Below are 22,965 nucleotides of genomic sequence, written 5' to 3'. Positions count from 1 at the left end.
ATTCCATTCAGCCAAACAAGTCCAGCTATTCTCTTACTCCACCCTGCATTAATCCCATTCAGCACCTGAAGCAGAAAACCAAGGCATGAAGACCTTTAGCACTGTGACACATGCACACTGTACCTCTTGTCCCACGAGCCCCAGGGCGACCTGGCATGCCCATCAGCCCTGGAACGCCATCATTCCCTGGTAAACCAGGAAACCCTCTTGGGCCTTCAGGGCCTCTTGGACCTGGTGGTCCTGGAAGTCCTGGGGGAGCACTTTGGGACTGACAATGGTTACAGTTTTGTAGTCTTCCACTCTGGAGAATGGCAGGCAACTGGGCTGGGAGAATTCAAACAAAAATTTGCTTAAAGTGTTGTAACAATAGAAGCACTGCCCTCAACCACTAACACAAAATCAGTTCCCTCTCTTAAGATAATATAATACCTTTAGGAAACAAGATGGTAAAGTATGGAGCCTGTGATATGGAAATATTGCTCCACACGTGTAGGAAAACAATGAATAAATTTGTAATATGGAACATGCTTTCAAAAAAGCATTTCTATAATTATCAAGAAACTTCTTTAGCACTTCAAACAAGGAAACAACAGTAAAGATGCTTTCAAACTTACTTCTCAGTACATCTGAACACACCTGTCGAATAAACTCTTCTGAAAATTCTCGTGCCTGCATTGAACAGAGAACAGAGCATGTAATTCTTTCCGGTTTCTAAGGTACACAGAATGAAAACTTTGAAGTCCTATACATACAGGTTTTCCATCTGATCCAGGTGGTCCTGGGGGTCCTCTATCTCCTGGCTGACCTCTGAGACCAGGAGGTCCAATCAAACCCTGGAGACCAGATTCTCCTTTTTGGCCACTGATGCCTCGAATGCCTGGATCTCCTTTCTCACCTTTCTGGAATGAAAAATCAGTGAAAAGCCAATTATATGTTCACAGATCATTTGGAAGCTAGATAGCACCAAACATATTCTGAGAAACCTTTACTGAAGTTCTTCATAAACCTAATGTGACACCAGTGAAAATTAACTTGATATTGATGAGATCTATTTTGCTAAAATGTACTGAAGTTTTCGGATTCCTTAGTAGCTGTTTCACATAAAATTATCAAAGAGAACTAGAAATAAATTACCTTCTCTTAGCTTTGCAGACCCATTTTACTATTCATTATTAACACATGGAAGGAAGGGTTTTATTCACTTTTTCCTCAGAAACACAATTTTTTAAATAGTATGTTAAAATCCTTAGAAGACCAGAAAAATTGGATGTGAAATTCTGGCCACCACTGAAGTTTCTGGAAACTTAAAATAATAATCAAGCCTTTTACCTTATATCTGCAGTGTATAAGACAAAGGAAAAAATAATGTTATTTCAGTTAGGGATTTTTTTTTTGCCTTTTTTTTTTTTTTTCCATCTGATTGATAGCTACTGTAGTCTGTTTGCTTCACTGGAAAAGGTAAAAAAAAGCTGAAAAATATTTAAATATATCTTCACCAAAGCAATGTTTTTATTTATGGAATTACCTACTGCAACAGTTCATGTCGAACTCTTTCCCTGCTCTGGAGCTAACAGAACACCAGTATGTGCCTAAGATTAAAGTCAGTATACTGTGTTTGCTCCCTTATGAGTTTTTTCCTCCCTTGTTTGTACAGTTTCTGCATAACATTATTAGTTGCTGAAAAATTTTCTTCAGTTGCAACTATTTTAGATGAAATCATGAGAACAGGACTATTATACATGACAAACTTACTGAAGCAAATAATAGAAATTTAAGAAATACTCATGTATACAGTCTCAATAGACTTACACTGATTTTAAATTATGGCATTTTTATTACTTTGCAATATCTCCCCTATTAAATATCAAGATTCTTCACATCAGAAAAATTCAAAGCTTCCTGGCTTGGTCTATATTAGTAACTATGCCCAGAATTCTATACATGAATTACTAGAGGGTAACAAGCTTTAAATTCAGTGTCAAATAAATCAGTTTTATGAGCTAGGCTGTAAAATCAGACAGTAGTTCATGCTCTTAAAGAAACAGAAAAAATGAGACAAAATGTGACAGATGTCAGTCAAGTACCTAAGAGTACTGCTGGAAGGGTGGCCAGTTCAGGGGCATGACCTGAACAGCAGTCCATACCTTCAGAAGTCATACATTAATTCAGATACAACTTCTTTCAAAGTTGTAGTTGTAATTTATTTTCTTAATATTATCATCTTGTGTTTCGCCTGCACTTAGAGGGGCAACACGTTGTGACGTGGGTGTGGACCCTCACAGAGGACAGCAGGCAGCAGCCTGGTCAAACATGGAAGGCTCCTCATTATCTGACTCCAATTCTACTTATATACAGTTTTTACAGAGGGCCCAGATTGGCCCAAGGAGGTTACAACCTCCTGACTCCATTGGTCACTCTTACTTTCAATCAAGTTCTCTCTCAGAGAACAACTATGCAAAACATACAGATAATTTCTAAGAATACAATATTGTTTATGTGAAGCAGCGTGAGAACGGTGCTGCAAAGACTCAAACACTCAAAAGCAAGAAAGTCAGGGGCGACAATCTTGAATGTTGTAGTCACAGAGAAGGGATCCTCTTAGTTACCTCATGTAGATTTGTACTTGCTCATTTGTAGTTCATAATGACAAAGGTGTTTTTTCTAATTTAAACAGACAGCAAGGCTCAGAGATAAACACATGGTGCTTATGTAGCTACTTGTGGCTATACTAGAAACGATATATGCTGAGATCCGAAACCTTGTTGGATTTATAGCTAGGAGGGGTTTTGTTTTGTTTTGGTCTTTAATTTTAATTCCTTTTACTCCTATGGACTATATTTACAAAAAGATTTGGAAGCTGAGCTATCTGAACTAAATGTTAAAGGGGCTAGAAGGCATTAAGAAGCAGAGAATACTGGAGAAATAGGATCTACTATAGAACAACACTGGAGGCAAGAAGCCAGCTTAAAAACACCAGGAGAAAATGTTGGAAGCATCAGCAGAACTGCCTGAAGAACTTGCCAAGAAACAATTGAAACTGTAGGGGGAAAATTTTCCACTGTATATCTTGGTCTTTTAATGTTCAACCACATGCATGTGGGGTCTTGTTTGCTGACCCTTCCTATTGGCAAAGAAAAGCAAAGGAAGGAAAACAGCTCAGTAAGTGCTGAGACTTACAGGCTGAAGAAACTTCTTAGAAATCAGAATCTAACAAAAAACATATAAACTAATTTTACAGGTTTAATAAGTAAACACAATGGCATCATTATAGCTTAACACATAGTAAGAAATTATTTAAATGAATTTCCAGTAGAAATATTTTATTGTCATGATTTACAGTACCTAAGAAGACTAATTCAATAGCATACAAGGAATCTTCTACCAGTTTTGGCAAAAATTTAGAAAAACACCTATAAGCCAAACCGCAACTGAAGTATTTCCTAGAACCACAGAAGCATATGAAACAACTTATCTGTTAGAATGGATAAAATAATTTCATTATCAGAATGGAATTTCCAAGTAATGTATCCAGCTATTGTTATGCAACAGTGCTTTGAGGAAAAAGGTTGAACAAAAAATATCTAAATACATTTGAAGAAGAATTGGATTAATAGGACAGTGTATACTCTGATTTTACAAAATACTGAAATAAATAAATAATAACCAACAAAATTAACATTTTAAATACCAATTTTTTAAAAACATGCAACACAGTGATTCTTTTTCTTTAGTTATTTTTTCTATTCAACCTATCCTTTTTCTTTTTTTGTTGGTTGGCTTCTTGGCTTTTTAATTCTCTTAAAGTATATGCTTGGCTTTAATAATTTTTCAATGAAGTGTATATCTCATTCTGTCTCTTTATTACTCTTTTCTCTGATATCTTTTAATTTCTCCTCTGTTGCCTATAGACATGTGAGTACAGAATTAAGACTACACACACATTTTACAGATCACGTAATTTGTAGAAACAAATGCAATAATTTTGTAATACTATATTTATCATTGCAAAAAATACATACCTCTCCTCGTTCTCCACTCAATCCTTCTACTCCCTTTAAAAAAGATGAAAAAGAAATTTAAAATGCAGGCTGAGCCAAATTACTTGGAATAAAAAATTAGTATTTTTTGCCCTTCATTTTCAGTAATCAATCACAAATGATAATTTTCAGAGATTCCCTGATTGCTATAATACAAAAAACAAAACTGGGTGAATGAACACTTCAGTATTACCTTTAATATCACGTACCAAGTGGATCAGTTAGGAATATATCACACATATTATAAACGTATATAGTATAGACTTAAGAGATAAAACCTTATTCACTTTACAAAAGAAATAACATGTCCTAGCAGAAGTAAATTCCTGATTCAAACTGTTTAATACCGTCTTACTAGGCAGAAATTAATTTTGAAGTCTTTGAATATAGACTCAATGGTAAGGCAGATTTTGGTGTCCTTTTTGCCAAGTGGTTCAATTGTGTTACTGACCATTACATCCAATAGCAAGATGGCAGTTCGCTTTTCTGATTCATGGACAAGGAAATCTGTATTTTGTCTTGGAGTCTTGAGAATTCTTGGAAAGACCTTGTGTTGTCTACTAAATTACTGATTTTTTCAGTTGCTGACCAAACCAGATAAGCATGGGAAACAATTTTAGACTCAGTCTGTATTATTTTTCCAGCTTTCTCCAAAAAAAAGCAAGGAAGCAATAGCAATCCAGTTGCATAATTCAATCTGAAAAAAGAATATTTTCCTTCACTATCACTTTGGTTTCCCTTATGACTAAAATAATAAAGATATGGGAAAAAAAATCCATTATTTGCAAAATAAATAAAGTTTAAATTGAAAAGTGTTAGTCTGGGACATTACATTTGGTTAAGTCAATGACCTGTTTTTTAGTTTAAACCTTTTATTTTTTAAAAAATTTGCTCAGGTTTAAAAATTAACTATTTTCAACCTAGATGTCTCTGAGAGTGTTAACTAACATGCAGTCTAGATCTCTTGTCCAGAGTCCCCAGGAATCAGGTCCATCTGGCTAGACAGGCAGCTGTATTCATGTCATAATTCTGAAAAAAGCAACTGTGGATTCCTTCCAAGTCTGGTTTTAGATATGCACCTCTAAAAAGTACTCTGTTTAGACATGACGTAGACTATGCAGTTAACAAGTATTTATAAATACTAACAGCTATTTTCTGTGTAATAGCAAGACTGCCAACTATGACACAAACAGAATACACTGGCCTAGAGCTGAAGAGAAACAACGGGATCTCACTGATTTACAGCTGAAACAGGAAACATCTGTAATTTATGAGCACAGAAGATGTCAATAATGACTCCCAATATAGTCTAGGAGGTAACAAACTGTACAAAAGTGTAGCTATTGTACATGCAAATTCTTAACATCTCAAGTATCACTCTTATAACCTTTACACAAAAGACACTTTTTGCTGTTATCTGCATTTTATATTACTTATAACTGTTTTATAAAAATATTCTATAATTAAGGTTTTAGTACAATAATAAAAGAAATGCACTTATGGTCTGTTTCTGAAGATACACAGGAAGAGGTGGGTTGGAAGTGACCTTCTTGGATTCAACTTCCTTTGCAGAAGAGATGCAGCTTGATCAACTTGACATCCTGTCCAGACAGGTTTTGCCAAAATATCTATGAGCAGCCTGCTCCAGTGTTTGACTACCCTCAAAGCAAAATGTTTTTCCTGTATATCAAGTTCCTGTGTTCCAATTCATGTTCATTTCCTCTGATCCTTCAAACATGCACAGCTGAGAGAAGTGCTGCTCCATCTTCTCTTTATGTGTTATATTTGTTATACTTGTTATTTTAAAAATACTAAGAGTGTTTAAGAAGTAATTTATATAACTATGTTATCATGTTGTACATAAATATATTTCACCTGATGCAAAGACCTATATGTGTTGTCAAAGAAGTGTTAAGAAACAAATATAAATTGTGTCAGCAATCCAGGATCACTATGGCTCTCTTGAAGTAGGATCACTATTTTAACAGTACCTGTAAGCCTGGATTTCCTTGTCTTCCTTTTTCTCCTTTCAGTCCCTTCAGAAAAGAAGCATATTTTATAAAATATAGATTTATCTGGTACATGTAATTAAACTATCAAAAATTAATGTAAGGACCTAAATACTAAAACCTCATTCTAAACCAGGACAAATCAATCTGAAAACTTACTCTTCTAAGAGATCAGAGCAGAAATTGCAGAATAAAATTTCTACTGTGAACATAGAGGAACTAAGCCAGGATCCATGTAAAGACAGGATACTCTTCTTTTTCTTGTAGGTATTTCCACGATTTTAGATGAGAAGGAGGAAAATCCCACATGCTGTTGTGGGTGTTGTTCTCACGTTTATGTATATTGTTGTTTAATGTACCCCAGTTGTGTTCCCCAAGATGGCTCCCCTGGCCTTGTTCTATGTCCTCCATTTTGTTGTTTACCACAAAAGTCCCTCTCCCCCACCCTGTCTGCCCCTGGAGACAGCCCCTGATTGGCCGCTCCTTCCCGCCACCAGCCATGTCCATCACCCCTACCCCCCCATGCCAATCTCTCTGAGGCCTGGGCCTGGGGATTGGCTGGGTCCCTTCCCACCTTTTCCCTAGTCCTCACTGTGTGGATCACCCCACTTTCTAGCCACTCCCTGGTTCTGTCTCATTGGTCACCGCGTGTTTTCCCCACCCCTGGATGTTGCTGTACTTAAGCCGGTGTTTTGAGCAACCCGAGGTCTCTCTCTTCGGAGAACTTGGGTGAAGAATAAACTGTTCTTTGCCCCCTCTGGGAGAGTCCCTTCCCTTCATTTAACCGACTCCATTGCAGCAGGGCCGGTTGCCGGACGAGGTGGAGGACCCAAGGTTGTTGGTGGCTGTCACGTGTGCCTTGGGCTAGCCTTGAGGTGTAGGTGCACGGCGACATGCTAATAGTAAAGTAGTTAGGCAGAGGCCAGGTGGAGTTACTTTGACTATGTTTCTGTGATCTTGCAGTGCCCTTCAGGCAGGGACAAAGGACATCCTGCAACAGTCCTGGGTGATGTACCAGGCCTCTGGGGCAGCAGCACAACCTGCAGCCCTGTGCCTGCACCACTGCTAGGAGCACACAGCTCTGCACTAAATGCCAAAAGCCTGCTCAGGCCCCCAGAAATGCAGCTGAAAACTCATGCTGGCCATACTGGGCAGATTTCCTTGAAGGAGAATTACTACTGGCATTCAAGTTAACCCTTCTTAAAAAACACTCTGTCTGAATTAATACCTAAGATTTGTATAAATAGCAATGCCAGATGATTAAATTAGAAAAAAAGTTTATATACCTGGATACCAGTGTCACCTTGGTTTCCTTTCTCCCCCTGTAAAATATTAGAAGAAAGGTCTCCATTTAAACATGAGTCACCTCTAAAACATGTAATCTGTGCTTTAATTTGACATAGCAATTACAAGAGAAATATCTAGCTTTTCCTTAGTATATACTGAAAGAAAACAAATCACTTTATCCCCATGTACACAAAAAAAGTCCAGAAAGCTATACTAAGAAAGGACTTCGTCATTAAAACAACTACCAAAAAGAAAGTATATACTCACCTAACAAGTAAAGAATTAAAAAAGAAAGTGGATACTCACATACCAAGTAAAAAATTAAAAAATACAACATAATGAGGTGCCAAATCCAGCAGGATTTTATCTACACAGTGCATGGGAGTGGAGAGGATGTAGTCAGGAAGGGAGGCAATGTTTCTGGGTTAAATTTTAGCTGAATGCACCACTGCATGCAGAAGCAATGCAAAACAAAGGAAAAAAAGTATTTTTCATCACTCTATATTTAAATTAAATTAATTTTAAAATATTTAAGGACTAAGCTCCATTACCACGCACTTGTTTTGTCTTGAAATGTTTGAAGTAAATAACAGTGGGGGGATTTGTAATCAGATGGTGTAAATAGTGGTTAGAAGTCAGGTATGTAGTTTTATCAACTTGTCTGAACACCATTTAATTGACATTGGAGAGAAACAGGCAATGCATGAAAACTGTTGATTCCCATTAATAACAGAGGTATAAAATATGTACTCCAAAAATGTGTCTATTTCTCTTCATTAATTGAAAAGGAAACTTAAAGTTATGGGAGATGGCTCTTAATGTAACTCTGATATCTTATGTTTAAATAGACATAAATCAAAATGCTGAACCATGAAAATAGCAGCTCATGAAACAAAGGACAGCTCTGTAGGGGGTGTCCAAAATTGCGTTCAATAAAGAAAATAATTAGAATGGAGATTTTTGGGTCTGTTTTGTCAGCTTTCTTGTAAGAGCCAAAAACATTGTGTGTTTGGTTGGGGTTGGTTTTTTTTTTTGGTGGTTGGAAAATAAAAGAATGCTTAATGAAATGTTAAACTGTAGTGAAGAGGAAATTTTTGCCATAGCAAATATTTTCCTGACTGAAAATCCCAGAACATACAAAAACATTTATGCCAGCTGTAGTATTTTGTTGTATTCTACTTGAATGTAAAATATTCAGTTGTTAAAAGTTTTAAAATCATCTACAGCTCAAAGACTTCACTTTTTCTGTCAGATGCCCAAACTGCGTTTTTCTTCCTGAATAATTCCAGTTTGTCATTGGACTTGTAACTCCAGCTAACTTGTGTCTTCATAGAAAATAAATGCCTTTTTTTAAGACTTCTTCAGTTTAAAATTTGGAGAAGTTTTATAAATTTTAACAAAATCATCTTTCATAAAATATTATTGTCTTAGTATACATCCCTTACATAACCCCTAGATATTGAATTGAATATATAGTGATAATGAAACTACTTAAACTAATATTATGACACTGACTCCATGCTCTAGTCAATGTAAGGCATGTCCAGATATGTGTCTACTGACATGTGAAGTACTCTAGTATATCTAAGACATGTATATGAGGCTGGCATACATGACACTGAACATACAAGAAACGTGTGCCTTCTGGAGCAGAAGATGAACTCTACTGGAATACTTCTGCATGGGGTTTTCACAAAACTTTAATTATAACATCACCCTTCTCACTGTCTCTTTACCTTTCAACCTTTCTCTTATGAAAGTGAAATAAATGCCTGATTAAATTCTATTTCTCTAATGCTATATTGGGTCTGGCTGAGGACTTCATTTTCTCCACAGCAGCCCTCATAGTGCTGTGCTTTGCAGTGGTGGCTAGGAAGGTGCTGATAACACACCAGTGCTTTGAATATTGCTGAGCAGAGTTCCCTGAAACATCAAGGCTGCCTCTCCAAATCCCCCCCTTTTCCCATAAGCTAGGGCCAGGCAAGGTCTTGGGTAGAGACACAAATTCAGGCGAGGTGAAGAAGGGGTTGAGAGCAGCCCTGCGGAGGAGGGCTTGTGCATACTGATAGATGAGAAAGTTAACATGACCTGGCAATGTGCACTTCCAGCCCAGAAAACCAACTGCATCCTGGGCTGCATCAAAAGCAGTGTGGCCAAGGGATGCAGGGCAAGGGATGCAATTCTCCCCTTCCACTCCACTCTCCTGAGACTCCATCTGTGTCCAGCTTCAGGGCCCCCAACATAAGAAGGACATGGATTTGCTGGATCAAGTCCAGCAGAGGGCCATGAATATGATTAGACAGCTGGAGCATCTCTCTCATGAAGACAGACTGAGACAGGTGGGATTGTTCAGCCAGAGAAGAGAAGGTCTGGAGAGACCTTAGAGCAGCCTTCCAGTACCTAAAAGAGGCTTAGAAGAGAGCTAGAGAGGCACTCTTCACAAGGGCCTGTAGTAACAGGACAAGAAGGAATGACTTCAAATTGAAACTAGGCTTACGAGGAAGAAATTCCTTATTTTGGAGGTGGTGAGGCACTAAGACAGGTTGCTCAGAAAAGGTGTGGATACCTCCTCCCTATAAGTGTTCAAGGCCAGGTTGGATGGGGCTTTGAGCCACCTCGTCTAGTGGAATGAAGTGTCCCTGCCCATGACATGGGGCTAGAAGATGTTTAAGGTCCCTTTCCACACAACCATTCTATGGTTCTATGACATAGCCAGGTCACATGACCTAAACTGAAAGGGATATTCCATACCATAAGATGTCTGCCCAGAACTAAAAGCTAAAGGAAAGGGGAAGGAGAGGAAGTTTCATTATTATGACATTTGTCTTCCAAACCTCTATATGTACTGAAGTCCTGCTTCCCGGGAATCAGTGGAACAACACATGCTGACAGGAAGCAGAGAATAAATGTTTTGTTTTACTTTGCTTCCACACATGGCATTTCCTTTTGCATTATTAAACTGCCTTTATCATGACCCATGAGCTTTCTCCCATTTTATTTTCTTGATTTTCCCCTGTCCTGTTTAAGAGGGGAGTGATAGAGAAGCTTGGTGGGCTCCTGGCATTCATCCAAGGTCAACTCACCACAAATGCCTTCACATCAAGGCCTTTATCCTTCAGAAGAGAATTTTCAGGATGGACATATTATTGCTTTAAATGTGTCCAACTGTTATCTAATAATAATGATGTGTTTAGAGAAAGGATTTTGTTAAATAATCATCAGTTATAAGAAAAGCAATTCCAAAAAAAGATTCAATTAATGTAAAACTGGAAAAAAATACTTACCTTTAATCCCTGGGTACCAGGAATGCCTGGGTAGCCTGGTTCACCTGGAGCCCCTGGTACTCCTAGATCTCCCTGAGTAATACAATAGCTGTGTGTCAGTGATTGCTGTGTGTAAAACACACATTGCATGTTTCTCAAGGCCACATGATATGCTTTGGCTATGATATTTTGAAATTTTAAAACAGAAGATGATTGAAATGTCTGAAGGATTTTTGAAGGGATGGTGAATACAGAAAAGCCATATCCAGTATCTATTTTTATTGTCTTTTAATATAGCTTATGTTTCAAAATTACATGAAAAATACTACCTCAAATAATGACAATATTTGTAGGTTTGAACTCAACGTCTTATTTTCACAGCCTAAAATCTAGTATAAAATTAATAAGAGTATGTCATCAAATGGATTCTGATGCAATGTGATGATAACTACTGTTTTGCTGTGAAACAAACTGCCTTATAACTAACCAGGGGAAATAATGGAAAAATTAGTAAATCATGAAAAAAGTAAATGAATCCCTTCTTCAACTAGAATACTTCCCAGAGTTATATTTACCTTGGCTCCTGATGATCCTGGTTTCCCCTGTATTCCTGGTTCGCCTTTATCACCCTATATAACAATGCAGGAGTGTGGCTAACATCATTATGTTTTGTCGCATGTGGTATGACTAGCAAACATAAACAGACACTGTTGAGAAACTGACTTTTAAAAACAGGCACAAGTAGTGACTGAAAGGCTAAAGTTCTTCTCCATTACAGGGATCCTGAAGGTTTAACTTTCTCTCAGGAAAGATGAGATACTGATGACAAAACATGATCTACCAGCTTCTGCGCACCTGCCCCATCTCCACCTGTGTCATTTGCCTCACACAGTCACACCAAGTTTGTGTCTACTGACCTCCTATTTCCATCATCTTATTTAATTGTCTAAGTCAAAATATTTATTTATGTTTTGGCTGTTATTGCAACCTATGGAATTAGACATATTCAGCATAAGGATTTGCATTAAATCTAAGAATTATTGACTACCTCATGATGGATTTCTGTAAGAATGAGCTTGCTAAGAACAATTCTCTAAGAAACAGCTTATATTCTAAGTGAAATAAATATACAAAATAAAAGCATTTTTCACAGACAAAAAATAAGTTCATTAATTTTTAGTTGTATCATAGGTATTCAATCTTCTTGACCATAGAAAACATTGACACTTAAAAAAATGCTACTGTCAGTATACAATTATAAATAAATGGATATGCGCTTTGGATGTAAAATAATGTATGGGGGGAAAGGGATCTAAATGTAAATACCAAGTTTGGGAAGTGGATTCTATATTCCTAAATATTGTCTAGGACATATAATTCAATGCTTACTTACAATTTAATCTAAAACTCATTTTGGATTAAATTAAAAGGTTACACCAACCAATCTGAATTTGAAGTATTTATTTTAGCTTCTGAGAACACTGGTAAAATTAGTTCTTGCTGTAGCTGCAGTGCAATCAATAAAGTTACATCTGAAATAAGTTTGGCTCCTTGGGTGGAAGAAACAGCACATAACATTATTGAACACAATTAAAATATAAATAAATGCAACATGGGAAAGTTCAGATGTATACTGAGAATTATCTGGTTTCCAACACTGCAGAACATTTTCCAGGACTGTAAAGCTGAAACCAAATTTCACGTCCATTTCCGCAATTGTTAAATCCTCACAGGATGACAGGCACCATTTACTGAGTTATATTACCCTCTCTTGAGAGAGAACTATCATAGAAGGTAACACAGGGAAAATCACACAGCTGCTCACCAATATTTGATACACCAAAAAATGAGCTGCAAACTCCTGGCACTGTCCACATTAAATTTGTATACAAAGCAGTCATTTATCAAAGTCACAAGCAAACTGACTCAAACACTTACCTTAGGCCCAGGAGCTCCAGGTAGACCAAGTGAACCTTCTGGTCCCATCAAACCCTATTTATTTATGAAAAAGACAGAGACATTTCTATACCAAGACAGAGGAATAATGAGCTTGGTATTGTATTAATAACATCATTATTTTATTTCTTTAGTGAAATAAACAGTAAATACAATGTCTTTTACCTTATTACTATACAGGCTATAGTTCTGATACAGTACAGTGGATTATTTAGTCCTTCTATGGTCTAATGAAGGGCTACTGTGGATAGGAAAAAAAAAAAAAAAAACACACAAAAACAAAAACCAGGAGAAGAGAACAGTGCAGTCATGGAATACTCCTGAGAGAAAAAATTCTGCAACTCAAGACCCAGTCTGTAATGCATCCTTAGTTATAACTGAAAGCAACACAAAAGTTTCTTGGTTTCTGTTTAGAGTTTCCAAAAAGTATTTGCGGCATTTCATAACATGGTCCTTTCCAACCATGTGTCCATCAAAGGTTGCCATGCTTGACTCCTTGTGCAAATTTTGTGGAGATTTATCAGGAGCAGTTAACTTTTAGGGCCACACCTTTGCATCTTCTGTAAAATCTTCAGAGTTAAACTGGTCATTCAGGAACCCAATAGCTTCTGCCATTTCAGGTCATGACACTTCACATGTACAAAGCCAAAACAACCTCTTGGACTCCTCAAATGGAATCATGTTCATAAGGGCATGTTTAGCTGTATGTTCTCTACATAAAATAAGAGCTAAAGAGTATTAAATCATCAAAGGGCTGACTTCCTTAATTTCTGTTTAAAGCTAGTCTCAAGTACACATTAGAAAAGAAATCCTTCCTTGAAATCATACTTCCCAGGATGGAATTCCTATTAATTGTATATTCCATATCTGGTGTTAACAATTGTAATTTTCACCACTTCATCGCACTTCACTTTAAGTCTAGAACTGCATGCATCAATAAAAACAATATATTATTATTGTTTCACTTGGACTTGCTTAAGTACTGTGAGATACAATCTGCTGTAAGAGCATGCTTAAGAAGCAGCATAACATAAAAACATAATGATACAGAAAGTCTGACAATTAAATAAAGCCTGGAAATCTAATTTCTCACTGATTAAATTTTATCAATTATTCCAACTGATCATATTTTCAAAATCCACTGTTATTGCTGTTATTTAATCTTCACTTTCATATAAATAAAAACATTCACTTTCTATTTAGTAAGAAATGTTAGGAACAATTCACTCCTATGACATTATCTCAGACATTTTTCGAAAGTTACATGAAATCAAAACCAGATATAATTTCTTACACAGATAACAGCCCAGCTTTGTAAAAAAAAATAAACTTTATTTGCTAAAACTAAAAGAGTGTCCTTGTTTCTGCAATAGAAGAGAAAATTCAGAATATTTAAAGCAAGAAGTAATTCTCTATAGCCATGGTTTTCAGAATTTCATCAGTTTTCTGGTTTTTCACCTCTGCTTTACAATTACCCAAAGATTAATACAAATTAACCACAGATTAATTCATGTTTCTTGCCTGCTATATGATAAGAAAATATTGGTCACCAAAACTTTCCATCAATAAATATAGCAACCTATTCTTTAGGCCACAGACACTCTATCAGTTGACTAGATCATTTCTAGTGAAACCCACATCAGTCTTTGGATAACAGAAGTGGCATATGCTCACCAAAAAGACCCCTCATTCATTTTATCTTATACAATGCAGAAATACTATATGTAAAGAATAGCTTCTTTTCTTTAAGTTAAATCAGCTATGTGTATATATCCACATTGACCTGCAAACACACACCAGAGAAGGCAAATCGGAAAATATATTTAGTATAATTAAAGGCCAAGAATATATCTGCAGGAAAAGGATAAACAAAATCCCTTTTTCCTGGTTTCCTTTCTTGCATTTTCATTACTGGGCCATATTTAACTTGTTTTGTCTAAAAAAATTACACAGATACTACTAAATGAAATCAGCACACTGCAAGAAGAAAACTTTCAGATGCGATAGAGGAAAAGCATGTGAACATATTCTGAAAACTATATAAAATTTGAAGAGAAGAGAATGTCCTGAACAAAAATGTAGAACAATTCAAGGACATAAAATGTAGCATTATTGTCCTGTTTTCCAGAGCTGACATTATGTCAGGTAAAATAATAAATTGCTGTTGTTGGCAATGCAATAGGGATAGTCATTACTGAAGAACTTGTTACTGAAAAATTTTCCCAAGCTATTAATAGACCATCTACAAGCTTTCCATCTGTGTTTTCTGGAACAAACATATTCAGTGTGACTAATACAAGGAAAATCCCACTATCTTTTCTGGTTTAAATTCCCAAATGACATATAACATATTCAGATATTCCATGCATCAATCTCCTATTTAATTTATCAGGTGACAAAAAATACATTAAATGAATTGACAGGAAAGGGGAATAAATTATTTTCAAGTGTATCATGAACCAGATGTTATTTATCTAAATAAAATTTGAAGAAAATATGGTAGATGAGGTAAATAAATATGAACACTTTGGAATTCCACAAGGCTTTATTGCAGTTCATGATATAGCCTTCCCTTTGGCATTTTGTTAAACTTTGCTCAGAAATAAATGGAGAAAAAATTCCAGTAACAGGCAATAAAAATAGTTAGAAGGCACAAGTGAGAGAACAAATGTCCATGTGTTAAATAAGAGTAGGGTCATTTGAACTTCCAGTTCAGGCAGTGTTTCATCCAAATTTGATCTAGACAACTGCAATATTGGTTGTCAAGGAAATCTATTTTTTCCAGAGATCTTTAGGAGGTAGCTGGAAAAATCCTCTAAGTTCATGAAAAGAAAATTAACCTCTTTATACAAAAAAGGCTTTCTGAAAGCTCTAAGATAGTGATTATGCCTGTGGTAATCAGGAAAGGAAAAGATGCTGTTTGGATAGGGGGTTAAATACATACCGTGTATGAAATTCTAAATGTACTGGATGACAGACTAGCCCAGAATTTTTAAAATCCCAAACTAATTTCAATTTCTGTCTCCAACAAAAACGACATCAGTTTTAACTGATAATATATTTTATGGAGGGGAGGGAAATGAAATGAAAATGGGAAAGAATGGTCCCTGAAAAGATTATTTCTGTCATACAGGGAAAGGTAGGTACTAAGATGGCCTTAACAGTGTGACAGTACTGATGATTGAGAAATTGATATTGAGGCCCTTTTAGAGAACCACTGAGTATTCTGTATTTGTCCTCGAACATACAAATATGTACTAGTGTAGGATCACCCGCCAACAGCAGGGAGAGAGAACTCTGGAGACCAGGGAGGCTCTTGGAACACATGGTTTATTGCATGCGTTGTGGGTAAAGGAGCCTTTGCCTCCAGCCACCATCCTCGGCTGAAGAGAGAGAGCTAGCTCCTTGTTACAACGCCTTATATCCCTTTTGTGTTGAATATTCCAATTTACAGTGACCAATTGGCACGAGATACAAATCCTACAGAATTTACATACAGCCTATGAGAACTGCTGTATTACCATATCAATCTGTATTCCAAACCTTAAAGGCTACTTTCTTATCTACCTTTTCCCTGATACCTTGGCAGGCTACTCCCTTGAGCGCCTTGGTGTCCCTTTGTTTGCTATTACTAAACCCATCTCTAGGTAATCACCATCTTCCTGCCTTCCATGCCTACATCTCAAAGCTGGCTTTCATTTCTATTTCACTCACAGGTTTTATATTTTCAGAATCTCTTGCCAAGCAATCATATCTGTAAGCTTTTCCTATCTGATTCTTCCCAACATACTACTTCTACTTTTAACACTACAAAGTGACATCAGAACCCCCTTTGTCTACCAAAATGGATGAAATCCAGCCTGACTACTGCATATCAAGGAGAAGTTCACTGATGAAGATTTTCATAGAGAAATACCTCAAAAAAAGATGGGAGAGGTAAATCCTGAGACAGATAAGTTATTAAACTGAAAAATACAATCTCTTTACAACCATCAAAATCCAAAAACTTATAAATATGTACTCTAACCTCTTGTCAAAATATTCAGAAGCTGAAAGTAATGGTAACAGAAAAAAACAGTTCACAGCTTGCAGCCAGAATTTCCATGCTGCAAGTATGTTGCTGAGCTAAAAACTTACATTTGCCATAGCCATGTCTTTCCAACTTGCAAATGCTAGTTTGTTCCTGTATTTGCCATTGCATGTTTGTTTATGACAAGCAGAGAATGACAACACCACAATAACATAATTTTGAAACTTACAGTATCTCCTGGTGACCCTTTTGCTCCTGGTTGACCTGGCGGTCCAATTTCACCCTGCATTTTTTACATTAAGAGAAGAAATTCTGTGACTAATTAATGTATACTTAACATTTTTATATGTTCTTTAACAATGCAGATTTAGTTAGTTAAGATTGTTTCTCAATGTATTGAGTTCTCAATGTAATGAAATTAGCATAGTTCCTTTTAAACTATTCCTTCCTTCTGGAATAGCTGAAATTAAACCTAAGAAGAGATTTTTAAATCTGGCATGAATTGTCTCCATTCTTTTGCATGATTTGATGTCATAAATCTCCACTATAAAAACTCTTCTCTAAGCCTGAACCCTTAGTTTGGAATGGGTATACATAGTATAAGTTTTAACTGCATTTTGAACAACTAATAGTACCTTTTGTCCTTTTGCTCCTTGATTCCCAGGGATTCCAGGAATTCCCTGAGAAGGAAAAAGAAAACCTTTTAAATATATGGAATAATTTCACCAGATTTTTTTTGCATTTGCCTAAATGATTTGGATTCAAAATATGGGCAGGGACAAACAAAACAAAACAAAACAAAACAAAACCACAAAAATACAAAACCAAAATAAATACGACCAACAAAAAATCTCAACAATAACAAAATCCCTAAAAGCACCAAAGACACATAGGATAAAGAGCTTCAGCTGGAAACACGCAGACTACTCTAGGGGTGCAGTGCAACACTAATGCTGAATTGTTCCTCACTGCTTTTGTTGCAGGAGTCCATGTCTACTGCTCAGCAGGCTCACATGCTGTTGCTTGCCCCAAAACCCTGACTGACATGAAAAGAAACCACTTTACAATATCCATAAGATCTCCCACATAAGTTAAAGCAAAAGCCTTGGTCAATGGGACCATCAGCATGACAGATCATATTCTGTAAAATATAGTGACTTTAAAGAGACACATATAGTTTTACTTGATGTATACTAGCTTCCATCTTCATAAATAATTGAAGATCTCTGCCACTTCCTCAGTATCACTGTTCATTCAGGTCTACAGTACATCTCACATTTTTCTAACAGTGATCATTTAATCAAACATGATTCAAGATAAAACACAACTCTGTATAGGCTTAATGCAGAAGTCTATATCCAGTTAGTATATTTTTTTCTCTCAAGTAAAAAACTATTCAAATTTGTTGGACAGAAAATGTTCTTATTTGTACCATAACTAATCTGCAGCAAGAATTTGGCTTACAGACTTTACATTTTAATCTAATATTGAAAATAATATGTTGCAGTGAAGACAAGACTGCTGTTCGATACACCACTGAAACAAATGTATTCTATGGGAAAAAATAACAACATGTAACAACCATAACCTAATAGTTTCCATATGGATTATATGTGTGCAAAAGACAGTTCCATTGTTTTACATCCACTTTTAGTAAATAATGACCCCACCAAGTAGAAACAGTCCATTGGTCAATGGCATATGAGTTAATAATCATATTCTGAGCATTTTACAGACCATCAAAAATCCAATGTATCTGTCATTAACGGAAGAGATCAAATAATGCAATAAAAAGAACTTGAAAATAATGCCTCATACTAAGACTTTCACTCACATTAGTTTACATAACTCTTTTTAACTTTTGTCCAAAACCTTCTTAGATCTTTTGCACAAATAAAGAGATGGGAAATAGGACACATTCGTTACTACATTTGGAAAATTCTAGACCTATCTATGAGTTCACAATATAATTATTTAGTGTAATTATATCATTTAATAATGTAGTTACTTATTTTTGTCGCTGTAAAATATAAAAACAAATTATGAGTGTCTGTACCTGTACTATAAACCAGAATTTAATAAATGCTGAAAAAATCCCACTAGGCAGCAACCTTCTTGCCCTGAGTATACCAGATTTCCAGTTACATTTCTATGCAATTTGGAGGGCACAGAGAAGACAGTTCCACACACTTACCCAACATGACAAACGATTTACCAAGATATAAGCATGATTAGGAGAAGAAACACAATGTCCTTCTGAGATGTGTTATCTTTCTCAGTTAAAACAAATTGCCGGTACACGACATTTCATTTTATATCAGTGGCAAAGATGAAACTCCAAGAACAACAAGTGTAAAACTATGTTGTATTTTTCCTTTCTTTTCTTTTCCCTTTTTTCCCCTTTCTGACTGATCCTGCACTACTCAGGTATGTGGAACTTAGGCCCTTAAGTCAGTGAGAGCTGGTCTAGACCCTTAGAATTCTCTTATTGAATTGAAATTGAATTTATTGAATTGAATTCTCTTATTGAATTGAATGAGTGAATTGACATTCACTCAGCTAAGAATGAATATATCACTTATGCTGATGTGAGTGATTTCCAGAGTACATGGGGAAGGGATTTTCAGTTACTTTCCACATGTAGGCTGGCACAAAATGAAAATGAAGTGGCTAATTTGGTCATAAAGAATGAGTATTTCCCACGAGTTATTTCTCTGTGTAGCTTCCATGGTTAAATAACTACAAAGACTAATTTCTGTAGGATCAGCTCCAGAATACCTAAGAAATTAAAATTGGTTGGCTTGTCATTATCTATCCCAATGTATTACTTCCATTTACTTGGATAATCTCTGGTTATGCCAATTAGAATTATTTGCACTTTCCCAGAAGACAAGGTTAAATGGTAGTTTAGGTATCAAGAGTTTCTTACCTAACTTCTAATTCAAAAGCCAAATCAAGATTTGGAAATGTGTCTTGTTCCCAAACAGAGATTTCATTTGCAATACAAATCCTTCAAATCTGAGTATCTTTTCTTTTCTTTTTTAAGTCCCAGGAGTAGTAAGACATTTTGAATAGGAAGTTATATTTAATAAGATGATATAACACTAACTAAACTGTCAAAGAAACTTTAATTATCAAAAAATGCATTCTCACTTTAAAGTATGAGGCAAAGCAATTAGTTTTACTCCATTTGTAAGAGAATTTTTTTTGAAGAGTATATTGCAACTAAATTATCACAAATGCCTGTGTTTAATCAAAACTTAATATGAAACACATTCATCATGCAAGTTTTATGCCACTAAGGGAAAAACAATGTTTGGAACTGCTACAAATAGGAAAACTGCCACCCACTGGGAGTAATAGAATCAATGCTGTGGAATAGATCATGATTCATTGGTCTACAGAAAAAAAACCTGCCTTGAGGGATGTCCTTTGCAAAGCTATCAAGCACATTTTGTTCATATAAAATATAAAAAGGAGTCATAATTCTAAAGTTCCTTTTTCCTTGTCTTTCCAGTAAATGCATGTTATGTATATATCACATATGCAGTTATAACACCAATAGAAAATAGCATTACATTTCTAGCCAGAATATTTAAAAATCATACCATCTACTCTGCTTTACTGATTTCTGTCCTTGTATGAGTTGGAGAATTTCTATACTTATGAAGTGGTTAATTTGTTTCCCTTTTTCTTTTACATCAAACTTCATGTAAGGTTTATTCAGTATTTCTTCATATTTAAAATTAAGTTAATCACAATTACTGCCTCAGTTCTTTTAGTATCAATCTGACTTCTTCAATTACCTTCACTTCATTCCAATGCCTTCTTCCTTTATTTGCAATTTTCCCTTAAATGGGAAGTCTTCCCTTAGCCCATAAAAGCCTGTAATATTATTCATTATTTTAGCCTTAATCAGCAAGTGCTATAATCACACAAAATGTAAAGCCAGCAAGATAGTCTAGCAAATCTAATTTCTTGGTTTAAAATCATATTCATTCTAAAAATTCTCAACTGCACTTTTATCACACACTGCTGAGTTTGTCCCTAAAACCTAACATCATCATGTACCTGTCTGGCAGCTAACCAAGATTTTTGGAAACTGAATAAGGACTACTGCTGTGCTTATTCTTTATTCAGCCTCTGTTGCTTGTTTAATAATTTATCTTCTATCCTGTCTCACCTATGGGTACCCAGAAGCCTGTCAGCTTTCTAAGGTCTGGTTAAGCCTGGGGAGGCTTTGCAGGGTACCTCAGGACCTAAACTGACACTTGAATGCCACGTAGATAACTGAAATAATCTCTAGTGTCACTGACGGTGCTGTGGGATAGCAGATCTACTACCCTTTGAAAAAGATGTCACTCTGCTCTAAAAACTGTGTCATTCATGCCAGATGCTGCAGTTGTCCTCATACAACTCCAATGGCTCTTGGTGGCCATGCCCAGAGAGCCAAATCCCACACACCTTCATGTCGACTTCTGTCTCAGTAACATTGCAAAACAAAGCTCACCTCAGTATGCAACCAAATCCCTGGATGAAGTCTTCCTCAGCTGCAGCCTGCACAGCTGGGACTTCAGAACACCCAAAAGCATTAATTTGTTTCCCTAGTGATGATAAACCTCAATTATGACAGTATAAAATTCTGCATAAATATTCTATTTTATTCCAGTTTCAGCAATTTAAATAAATCTTCCATTCTTTGATAATATCTGGCAGATAGAATGGATTTAGCTGTAAGAGGAAAATGTTTTCACAATGCCTGGAAAAATTTCCTTGTAGTTTTCATTAATCATGAGGTGTCTATTTTTGTTTTGGATTATATTAAACAGATGGACAGACTTTCTTCCATGCAGCCCCACAAAAAAATCCATTAAGGAAATTGCCTGTGGCTTTATATACAGTTTAACTAGATGTAAGCATTTTTACTTAAGACACAAGCTATATTTCTCAAAATATTTCCTGTTTTTTCTAGCTAGTACCAGGATTATTTGCATCCCCCTCACGGTTAACTATGCTTGCAAACAGCAAAAGAAATCATGCAGAAGAACTTCTTTTAGAAAACAAAACAAACCTATTTTAGTCTTAAAATGAGTATATATTAGCTCATTTCTATTCTTTATTTTCTGCTACTGTCTTTAATATGCCCTATTTCTTCAGTGCCTGGTAGGACAGGATACCCTATTGTGTAAAGTAGGAATTTCTAGGCTACAGGTAACATATCCATAATCATAAAATTTTATCTCTTCTCTGGAAGATGTAAAGTTATAGAGTGTTTCCAAAAGCTCTTCTGTTATGAGCAAACTGCTTTCCACTCAATTCCCCAGGTAGACATAGAGAACTTTAGTGTAGTTGTTCTTGTTATATTATTTTCTTCTGATAAACAGATTGTTTTTGTAGCACATATATGTTCTCTGATTTATGTTTCAATCAAATATTTCCTTCCACTCTCAAAAATCTGCAGTTCTGAATCTGGGAAGACCCTAAAGGATTTTACATAAATTACAGCAACAGAACAAGATACACAAAAGATATCAATCTATCTATCCACATGTTCCCATGATCCCTTTAAACACTTGGAAAACACAACTATTTATGTATTACAGATCCTTACTTGAAAAAGCCTACTTGATAATACATGAGAGATTTACTGGAGACACGCAAAAAAAGTACAAGTCAAGCCATAATTTGGATGAACATACAACCAAAACACCTTTAAAGTATTATAGCAAATCCTTGATAATCGTAATAGAACAAGAGAGACAAACCAAATTTGGATAATATATAAAACTGGAAAAGAAATTCAATGAAGCAGAATCTGCTACTACTGAGTAGTTGTAACTGATGAAAGAAAAAAAAGGGCTACATACAAAGAAAGAAGCATTCCCACAGTCATAAAGACTCTCCACCAGACTAGCATAGCAGCTTTAAATTAAGTTCAGGAAAGGAAAAAGCATTACTGAGGTCTTTGCAGTTACAAGACTGCAGTTTTCAAACACTTTTTTTGGCAAATCTGTTATTAGCAATAAAACACACATGTTAAATGTGGAACAGAGTGACCCCTATTGCATTGCCAACAACACGGACCTTGGAAAACTATAACCTGAAAGCTGGAAATACTAAAAAAAAAAAAAAAAAAAGAAAACTGTGTATAACTTGTCACAGGCTGAAACCCATGGTACTTTTGTTCCTTCTAAAGAACCCTCAAAAGAATATGAGCATCAGACTTCTTCATGGATCCAAAGGTGGGCAGACAAAATTGAACTTCCAGCCCTTCAGGTGACACCATGATTCCTTCCCTCTGCTGATCATACTAGCACTAGCCTTAAAGACTGTGAAAACCAACAATCAATCTGTCAGAAATCTTTCAGACTTCTAAACGCTGA

General features: G+C 35.9%; 1 protein-coding gene across 2 annotated transcripts in view; it reads right to left on the bottom strand.

Annotated features, from left to right (window-relative positions):
* The window catches only part of COL21A1 (collagen type XXI alpha 1 chain), a gene marked incomplete at its 5' end in the record, with an annotated part of 68,679 nt that overhangs the window by 3,500 nt on the left and 42,214 nt on the right, over nucleotides 1-22,965 (bottom strand). For both annotated transcript variants that reach the window (XM_083858522.1, XM_083858523.1), the window contains 11 exons: nucleotides 124-324; nucleotides 615-669; nucleotides 753-899; nucleotides 4,020-4,052; nucleotides 6,029-6,073; nucleotides 7,333-7,368; nucleotides 10,618-10,689; nucleotides 11,172-11,225; nucleotides 12,535-12,588; nucleotides 16,812-16,865; nucleotides 17,218-17,262. In XM_083858522.1, the coding sequence (XP_083714648.1) occupies nucleotides 124-324; nucleotides 615-669; nucleotides 753-899; nucleotides 4,020-4,052; nucleotides 6,029-6,073; nucleotides 7,333-7,368; nucleotides 10,618-10,689; nucleotides 11,172-11,225; nucleotides 12,535-12,588; nucleotides 16,812-16,865; nucleotides 17,218-17,262 (796 nt within the window). The remainder of the gene's footprint in view (nucleotides 1-123; nucleotides 325-614; nucleotides 670-752; nucleotides 900-4,019; nucleotides 4,053-6,028; nucleotides 6,074-7,332; nucleotides 7,369-10,617; nucleotides 10,690-11,171; nucleotides 11,226-12,534; nucleotides 12,589-16,811; nucleotides 16,866-17,217; nucleotides 17,263-22,965) is intronic.

This window comes from Zosterops lateralis (genome assembly GCF_965231275.1).
Source record: "Zosterops lateralis genome assembly, chromosome: 3".
NCBI classification, from domain to species: domain Eukaryota; kingdom Metazoa; phylum Chordata; class Aves; order Passeriformes; family Zosteropidae; genus Zosterops; species Zosterops lateralis.
This window is presented reverse-complemented; position numbering and strand designations above follow the sequence as displayed.